Source organism: Ctenocephalides felis, unplaced genomic scaffold (genome assembly GCF_003426905.1).
Source record: "Ctenocephalides felis isolate EL2017-DRISC unplaced genomic scaffold, ASM342690v1 CF-g0.4_SCAFFOLD_01604, whole genome shotgun sequence".
NCBI lineage: Eukaryota > Metazoa > Arthropoda > Insecta > Siphonaptera > Pulicidae > Ctenocephalides > Ctenocephalides felis.
Genome location: NW_020537758.1, coordinates 16,691,336 through 16,701,879, shown reverse-complemented (window position 1 = coordinate 16,701,879; position 10,544 = coordinate 16,691,336). Strand labels below are relative to the sequence as shown.

General features: G+C 29.1%; 1 protein-coding gene across 1 annotated transcript in view; it reads left to right on the top strand.

Annotated features, from left to right (window-relative positions):
• Nucleotides 1-8,619: 8,619 nt before the first annotated feature.
• Nucleotides 8,620-10,544, top strand: part of LOC113373428 (ubiquitin carboxyl-terminal hydrolase CYLD) — a 4,697-nt gene continuing 2,772 nt past the window's right edge. The window contains exons 1-2 of the mRNA XM_026613723.1: nucleotides 8,620-8,680; nucleotides 9,239-9,451. Coding sequence (XP_026469508.1) covers nucleotides 8,620-8,680; nucleotides 9,239-9,451 — 274 coding nt within the window. The remainder of the gene's footprint in view (nucleotides 8,681-9,238; nucleotides 9,452-10,544) is intronic.

The following is a 10,544-nucleotide window of genomic DNA, read 5'->3' as shown; positions in this document are numbered from 1 at the left end:
TTAGAATTTTAGGAACCCATAAACTGGTTTATACTAGTATAGCACAAGGAATATACAAAGACAAAAATATATTATTAAAATATAAAAATGTATTATACTTGTAGGAAACCTGATAAATAATTTGCACAAAAATTTGGCAAAATCTAAAAATGAATATTTGTAAAATTTAAATATATATAAAGTTTGAAGAAAATTTTAGAAAATATTTTTTACAAAAATTTGCAACCCACGTGTCGGAGTTTGTTGATCCCTGCTTGCCATAATTTACCAAAACTTAACAGAATTTGATTTTTGTTTATACAATGTTATTAGAACTTGAGGAACGCACGAACCGGTTCATGCTGGTATATATTGCATAAGGCATATATACATAGCCAAAAATTTTGAATTTACTAGTTGCACTCCAATACTTCTTGTGCACATTCGCCCATATAGCCAATTGCATAAATATTAAATTGATTAAATTAATTAATAAATTGAATAATGAATAAATCAGATTGAGAAAAAAAATCTGTCGAATCTAAATTTTATAACCCTCATTACTACATAACTAATTGTACATTATGCATCAAACTCACCTCAGATTCATGTCTACACTTTTGCCCAGCAGGTACACTCAATGTCCTTAAAACTTAAAGCACACTCACATAGTTGATATCTATTATTACCACTTAGAAATTCTAACGCACACCGAAGTCAAACATTAGAAAAGTATTATAAACAATTAGTTTATAATGATCTAGAAGCACTTTTAGCACAGTACCACGTGTGTGTCGCGATTTCGCGTAATATTAAATTCGATCTAGGGTAAAAAGTACGACAGCATCCTTCCGCAAGGACTGTTTTCGCACGACTGATGAGTTTGGCACGTTGTTCGCGAAACGAGATGAGGGCGCCTGTAGCCTGTAGCGCAGATGGAATTCGTAGCATGTGCGCCGGGCACTACTACGAAAACATCAAACAATTTTTCAATAATACGAAACTGTTAAGGGTTGGATATGTCGACGCAGTAAAGGAATATATAAACTAGTGGTAAATGGCATTTTACCAAGAGGCATGTTGCATAGACTTCCTAATACGTATACTTTTTCTTTAATTTTATTTCATTGTGCAATCTGTTTCTATACAAACAATAAGCAGAAACTGCTATTAATGTTGTGTTTCATATTTATTTATTCATTTATTTTTAAATAAAAAGGCGAAACTGAGAATAAGGTTATGAGTAAACATTTATTTTTTAAATTATATTTCATTTAATATAGTATGTATTACCATGTATTAATTTAAGTTATGTACCTTTAATATTTATAATTGTATTATGTTGTGTTGTATAAATATAAATAAATAAATATAAATATAAAGAAATATAAAAATATATATTGACAATATTTACTAGATAATAGTAGCAACCCCCAGCGGCATATCTTCTAGATAGGGTGCTTCCATTAATCACGTGAGATTTTTATGGGAAGGGTGGGTTTGATAAAAAAATCACGTAATATCACGTGGGGGAGGGCACGCATAGTAAGATATCACGTGTATTTATTTTATAACTTTTTTTTAAATTCAAACATTTTCAAAAAAAAATCAAAAATTTTACAGTTTTTTCACGTAACTAAAAATACTCGTTATGTTTGATGGAGGAGGGAGGGTAATTTTGAATATCACCATATCACCATATATCACCAAGGAGGAAGAGGGATCCGAAAATCCTTAAAAACTCGCTCACGTGATTAACGGACGCTCTCATATATATATATTATATATATATATATATATATATTATATACATATATATATAAATGTGTATGTGTATTGGGAAGTTCATGCAACATGCCTCAAGGTAAAATTCCATTCCAAATATCTCCCTTCCGCCTTTTTGTATTATAAACCAAGAGCAAAAAAGCGGAAGGGAGATATTTGACAACCTAATATGTATATATATATATATATATATATATATATATATATTATATAGCATATAAAAATAAAAATACCAAAATACAAAAGAAGATAAAAAAATACAGCAAGACAAAAGTATTTAAGTTTAACTGGATGGCAATTTTCTGTCTTGTGGCAATTTTCTTTTAAACCTGCTGTCCAACCCTTCTAAGTATACTCTCCTGGCCAATTTATTATGATGCACGTCTATTCTATAATTTCTGTTAATATGTTTACATAATCAATTTGATCAATGGGAATTGAGATTCAGCTATTTTGATAAAATATGGAACTGATTATTTCGAAAATAAAATTTTTGCTTTCACTAAATATTAATTAATGCGATTTCCAAATCTGTCGTAGGCCGTCTAACATACTTTTAATATCTGCAACATATTTTAATATCTGTAATTGTACAAATATAAATTAAGTTTTCAACACATTATATTTCATCTATTTTGGGTTTTGAATATGTATTTTTTATCAGTAACTACATACAAAACACGAAACTTACATATACACAAAAAAATTAAGATTCTGATTAGAATCCCTCAAGCGCGGGGCGAAATTTTAATCTTAGGTGAATTTTTAAAATTTAACCACCTATAATATTTTCATCAAAAAAATTAAACAGTAATCAATAACTACCTACAAAACAAGGAACCCACATATACCCCAAAGGCAGAGATTCATATTAAAACCCTCCAAGCGCAGGGCGAAATTTCAAACTTAGATGAATTTTTATAATTCAACAGCTCATCGTAGACCTATAATATTTTAGTATGTTGTTTAAGACTATAGAATTTATAATTCTCATACAAAGATTCATAAAAAAAAATTCAACAACAATCAATAAGTTCCTACAAAACAAGAAATTTACACATACACAAAAGGCAAAGATTCTTATTAGAATCCTTCAAGCGCGGGTCGAAATTCCAAACTTAGGTGAAATTTTATAACGACTTTGAATTCGATCTTTCATTATTTTTTAGCACTAAATAGAAAATTTGGGACATTTTCTTGATTTTTGCCAAATAACTCACAAATGTTATGTGAAAGCACCCTTTTTCAGTTAGATAGGAGAAATTAGAAAAAATTTACTACAAATCCATGAACATAAAAAATATTATTAATTTAGTTTAAATTAAAAGAATGCATTTATAGTCTTATACATCATTTTATAAATATTATGTAATTTGAAAATCCTTTACCAATCTTTCCAGACATAATAATAATCACAAAATCCCAACAATAGCTCTCGCAAAGTTTCCGATTCCACTAACACCAGTCCGTAGTTTCTGCGGGCATAATCAAAAAGATACTGCATCTTGTTTCAGATGGAAACGAAGAATTCCTAGGATATCTAATAATTCCGGGATTATAGAAGCTTGATCTCACGTAATATTATATTGATCTATTGAACAGATGGATTCAGATTCTTTAATTAAATAGTCTGTAATTCTCTGATCTGAAATAATTGGATATCTTTTACGAAGAGAAATACTTATTGTGAACAATTGGAAAATTTCATAAGGGAGTTGGCAAAAATAAAGTTGGTTGAAGTTATATATTTCATTACAAATAGAGGAATTTTAATGATTCATACTCAATGATGCCATAACATCAGAACACAATATAAACAATCTTAGCCTTTTAATTTATAAATCAATTATCCTCTAAGCTGCGATTACGACCTATTAAATTTGTTTTCCTCTTAGCTTAACGATTATTTCCACAAGGTTTGTAAAATCCATAAGAATGAGTGCTTTCCACAGTCGAAGTACATGCTACTTAATTATTTGTGAGTTTGTACGCCTTTTCAAAAATAAACTCACTCCAAACATTAAGTCCCTTGAAAGCTGTTGCCGGCATAAATAATATCTAAAGAAGATTATATACCGGCAGAATATTTAAAGTTGCCCGCAGAATACTCAGTAAAAATTACTTCAATGTTTAAATTTGAACAAATGGTATAAATAATATATTTGCTTCCAATGTAAGAAATTTTTAGATTCTAATTTGCATAATTAATTCGATTTTCAGGATTATGAACAAGGCATCAAAATATGTAAAGATGCTGATGAAGGAATAATTAGGGTTCTTTATAAAATGGTCAAAAAAACAATGCGGTTAAATTAAGGGCTGTCTTAAAGAAAAAAGCATATTATAACAAAGGATGAAGTTTGTAAAACATGATCAAGAATTCTTTAGATCATAGCAGAGTAAATTTGTTAATTAAAAGAATTATTTACATAAGTTGGGGCCTATGGATTGCGAGGACTTCAGAAAACACTTTTTTTTTAAATTATTAACTAGTGGTGTATGGCATCGTGCCTTAAGGCAAATTGCTGGAACTTCCCGTAACGTAACGAAATGTTCGAGGAATATTAAATGTTTTCAAATAGATTATTATAAATGCTGTAATATTGTCTAATATTTATAAGGATTATATAAACTGAATCACAGAGTCAAAAATATGTATTTAAAGTATATAAATGAGCTTTAAAACTTTAGCCAGAATTAAAATTAAAATCTGAATCCAAAAAAAATTTTTTTTTAATTTGAATTTTTTTTTTAAAAGCAATTGTTCTGTCATCACAAGCAGAAAGTTTTTTGAATCATTCAATTCGGATGCTTATTTCTCTCAAAAACTGCCATTTTTTGTACATTTAGCTTTGTATCTTCGAAATGGCTGGGCCTGCCTTTGTCAAAAACTAATAACCACTGCTCTCGATCATTACTAATTCAATATTCTTTAGATCATTCAAATCGGATGCTCCGTTCTCTCAAAAACTCGATGTTTATTTTTTGCACACTTTGCTATTTATCTCCGTAATGGCTGGACCTGCCTTTGCCAAAAAACAATCAGCACATCTCCCTATCAATAGGAATCGAATGTTTTTTGAATCATTCAAATCGGTTGATCCGTGCGCTCGAAAACGTGGACGAATAATTATATCCATACATACATACACACACACACATCCATTTTTTCTGAGGTATGCCAACTAGTTCAGAAACCTTCAAAACGTGGAGAAATGCAAAAATTTTCATTTTCGAATTTCGGCCCATTACTATAACTACCCTACTAGAAGTTAACAATGATTTAAAAAAATATATATATATTTATAATAAATATAGTAATTTTCAATTTCGGGGCATATTTTAAGTGCTCAAGCGATAATAAATTACATTACACTACAAATTTTCATAACATAAACTATATTGATCGAAATATTCAAAATTGTTCCTTCAATATACCAAAATCCCTCATGTTTCAATACCATGAGATATTTCCTCCTTTGATTTCGGCTCATATTGCAATATTGTAAATGCCATTGGAAAATATATCAAATATCACATGTGATACACAAAGAAAATATGCCATATGGAGCAGTGTAATTATAGAAAAATAATCCGATTACATGGAAACATCGGATGATGGTGCAGCGAGAAAAATATAATAATACTATAAAGGTAATATCTCCGGCAAAGAATTACGGTATCCAATTTCGAGTTGGGTCAAAAGGTGGGCGAATCTCGAGGTTGTGGTTTAATGAAATGATATTATTTACTTTGGTAGGCACAAAGCTTTTTGTACACAGTAGCATATTCACAAAAGTTTATTCAACAAAGATATTTATTAGGAAAGTAAAAATATTGGTGAAATTTCTCATTAATTATTTTTTGTAAAAATTTAACTGCTAGATTTCTTTATATGGTTCAGTGGTAATTATGGCGATACAAAGAATTTGTCATTCAACGAAAATCTATACACTGATTTACATTATCTCCTCAATATCCAGAATCTCTCGACCGATTTGTCAAAGGATTTTTAATAAAAGAGAGTCTTTTACCAAGTAGAATCGAATCCGATAGAAAGCACCTGCAGAGATATATATTCTTATATTAAGAACAAGCGAAGCGGTGAACTGGCGAGATGAAAAACAAAAAAGCCTTTCTGATGAATGTAAATTTACTTCCTAAAATAGCGGAAAAACGAACAGAAGGAAATACAAACGCCAGAACAAATAAAAATATGCTGATGTTTTTCGACTGCATGAATTATATATAAGACGGCTTAAGAGAAGAGCAAAATATTTGCTATAGTATTCTGTCTAATTTATATTTTCTAGTCCAATGCCTCCACATGTCGTCTTTCGTATCTTTTACATTCACTTTTTCCTGATGTCGAAATATATTATATTCTATATATATATATACATATGTATATATGTATAAATATATGTATATATGTATATAATTATAATGTTAGAAATAACTTACCCATGTACCGAATACTTCGGACCTTATTTGGATAATTTCTAAATAGATATTTTATTTCATCTGCAATCAATCCATACTATATTTCTACCATTAAAATATATTCTGGAATATGATTTTTTTCAAATCTCTGTCCTGTGCTTTCATATCAAAACTAACATTGTTGCTGAAATCACCATAAATAAATATATACTGATTATTCATAAATATAGTAAAAAACAATAATTGAAATTAAATAATTAAATAAATTAATCAGGAAGTTCATGAACTAGAAAATTTAAGTTGAACCTAATGCACATTTTTTTTGTAAACTATAATAATATATATATATATATAATATATATAAAAACTAGTGGTATATGGCACCGTGCCTAAGGTAAATTTCTGGAACTTTCCGTATGGTAACAAGAAATATAAATATTTTCAAATAGATTATTATAAAGCTGTAACAGTGTCTAATATTCATAAGAATTATATCAATGAATTACAAAGTTAAAATTATTCATTTAAAGTATATAAGTGTTCTTCAGAACTTTAGCCAGAATTAAATTAAAATCTGAATTATTTTCGATATAATATATAAATTTTTTTTGTAAAGAAAAATTATTTTAAATAAAAAAATAATTCCAAAAGCAATTGATTGGTCAACACAAGCTGAAAGTTTTTTGAATCATTCAAATCGGAGGCTTCATTCTCTCAAAAACTACCATTTTTGTGCATTTAGCTCTGTATGTTCGAAATAGCTAGACCGCCTTTGCCAAAAACTAATAACTTCTCCCAATCATTACAAACTAAATGTGTTCTAGATCATTCAAATCGGATACTCCGTTCTCTCAAAACTCGATTTCTATTTTCTGCTATACTTGCTCCGTATCTCCATAACGGCTGGACTTGCCTTTTCCAAAAACTAATTAGCACATCCCGTATTAATTGGAATCGAATGTTTTTTGATGTTTCATCATTTATTTATAAATACCTGTATAATAAAATTTTACTTCTTTTAATTGTTAATACATAACAAGCACCGACTTGGCAAATATTGTTTTGAATAGAATATTGTTGCACCGAATTTATTTATATATGCATTTGACAAGAGCTATAATTACATTAATTGATATAAAAATATTCATGTTCTGATGCTTCTACAGAACATATAAATTACATAATGTACCTGCATACGAGTACATGTCATATGAAGAACATATAGGAGATTGAACAAGCGTAAATTATCACTGTTTTAGTAATATACAATATAGTAATAAAATGAAATACTTGATAGATATTTTTTTATAAAATTTTGCTTTGTGTTAAAAAAATTACAAAAAATATGCAAATGGCTGTAGGAGTTTTTGAAGAAATTGGCTGCACTAATAAAATAGAAATACAATCCTTTAATAAAATGTATTAAAATTCATGAATAATGTTATACAACCATATGCTTTATGTATTTATTTGAATTTTTTTCAAGACTCCATAGATTTTTCCATGTCTCATATTTCCCGGAAAATCATTCGAGACATTGACACAACATTCTAGTATTATGCCAGCCTAAAGTGTAGTCCTTGTATGTAATTCCGCGTGTGTGGTGATCCTAATGGATTGTGGGATTTGGAGCGATTGCTCGGGTTCTCCCAGCTTTCAGTCTCTTGTGACTAAATTTGTTCCCGAAACAGATTTCCATGGAGACATTCGTTTTGGGATCAAAGAGAACAGTCTCAGCCTTCTTATTCAACAGTTGCTTACTTGCCAAATATCATACAGAATTTGAATTTAAATATTGCTAAAATTTGTCTAAATGAATATTATTAATATCAACAACTTTTGAAAACTGCAAGGTTCAACAAAAAATTGTTTTCAAATAACTTGTATATTAATTACCATGCTCTTGAAAAATGACTCGAATATAGAGCATATTATAGCGATATAAAGATGACTAGTGATGACCATAATTTCATAATAAAAATAAAGAAATATTTAAAAAATTTAAAGATGAAAAAGATTTCTGATGAAAATGTATAATATTATCATATAATAAATTTTAAAAAATCCATAATGTAGTTAATTAATTAGAATTTGGACAATACCATTCGATAACAAACTATTTTAAAAAATGCTTACCGACCTAAATTTAAAAATAATTTCAATCAATTTTGTTTCACTATTTTTAGTTGTCAAGATATAACTGCAAATCAACTGTTTTTTTTTTTTTTTTGAAAAGTACTATGGGCTAAATTCAACTCATCTAGTATCATCATACAAAAAAATGAAGGTTTATAGCACATTTTAATTAATTTTTATTCATGTTTTCGGACTTTGTTAAAATTTGAAATACATATTATTTTTTTAAATCACTTGTGGAATCTACAATCAAAATTCCTTAGCTCTCCATGTAATATGTCAGAAAATTTAAATACATCATCGCGGAAAGACAACAATGGCGTTGGGTCTAGGACTAGTAAGTATCATATCACATTCGTTAATATTTATAAGTTAATAATTAAGTCAGCAATGTAATAAAATGTTTAGCACAAATAACTAGTGTTTTGCATTGTTACGTCAAATGTGTGTCAAATCACAAATCTACAAAGACACGGGTATACCTACAATTCAAGAATATATATCAATGTTTGCCTGTAATTATAATAAGAATTGAAGAATAGAACTGACTTATACCAGGAATAAGACGACCAGAAAGAAGTATAGATAGATTATACCAGGTAAAGAAGTCAGCCGACCAGTCTCAAAAGGAAAATACCTCGAGATCTAATATAGTTTATTTTATTTTTTTTTCTCCATATTTGTCTTTAGTTTTTTTTATATCAACTATAGTAGATACGCTACTGGGCGTATCTACTTATTTGTAAACAATCAATTGTAAACAACTTGTCAGCATTCTCTGCTAAATATAATTATTTTAATAGATTTCAGAATAAAAATAAAATAACACAAAATAAAGAAATCACGAATTGAAGAATTAAGAATATCTGAGTGTTTCACATATTTTGTTCTCTAGGTTCAAAAATTTTCAACTTAAGAGATATTTCACCAGCATGGGAGGGGTCACCAAGTGGATCAGCATGTTCACAAGACTCCGGTTCGAGTATTCCAACATCATCCAGACGAGCTCAAAGTCGCCAATCGGGTATAGCTGTTCTAAAGAAAAGCTCAACCAGGCCATCGAGTGTCAGCTCAGTAAATTGCAATAAATTCAATACAGTGCTTTATGGTAATTTAATAATTCATTCACATAATTGTTACTGTAGGCCCTCACCGATAGAAGTTCCGCGAAGACATCTTCCAAACAATCGTCTGCGCGGTCAGTTAGTGTGGATGAGGTATGATTAATAATAACAAACTAGTTGGTATTTGTATTTAGCCTTAAGGCAAGTTACATGAACTTTCCGATATGTTGAAATAATCGACTTAATCAAATAAAAAAACAAATTAATTTATGTGCGATTAGAAGTATTCCGAGAGGAATTATTACCCATAATTGAAAACGAACGAACACTTACGTGTATTATCTAAGAGCAATCTAACGGAGTATTTTCTAAGAGAAAATTTTCACAAATCAAAATTTTTATAATTGAATCAGTTTCCGTACAACTTTAATGGTTTTGTATGTTCATCAAGACCAACTACTCTATTGTTATAAAGTAAATCGTCTAATTTTATTTTAATAAACGTCAAGAACTACTCATTTTCTCAAACTTTGATGAATTTTTAAAATTAAACTACTTGTCGTAAGGCCGTAATATTTCAGTGAGTTCTATAAGACCATGATATGTATCGCCAAAAAAAGTTTCATAAAAATCGGCTTGTTTTTTTTTTCAACAGTTAATTACAAGAAAACGGCTCGGTAGATTTTCACCTAAAACTAATCAGTAACATTCCCAACTAATCTTTCGAATAGTTTTTGATTTTTTAAAATCGGTTCGGTAGGATGATCGATTCGATAAATGTGGACGAAAAGTTTAACAGGCGTTTTAGAAAACGTCGATGAAATGACTAATTTTGAGAAATGCCAAAAGAACGATACCAATTTTGCAAACTTTGACGAAATTTAAGGCTAAACGAGTTGTCGTAGGGCCGTAATATTTTAGTATGATCTAGAAGACTATGGTATCTACAATGAAAAAAAAATCATAAAAATTGTCGAATTTTTTTTTTCAAACTTTATTACAAGAAAACGGCCCCGGCCGATCTTTACCAAAAACTAATCAGCACGATTCCCAACCAATATCTATCGAACGGTTTTTGAATTTCCAAATCGATTCAGAATTGCGGGCTAAAACGTGGACGAAAATTTTTTCACTTCT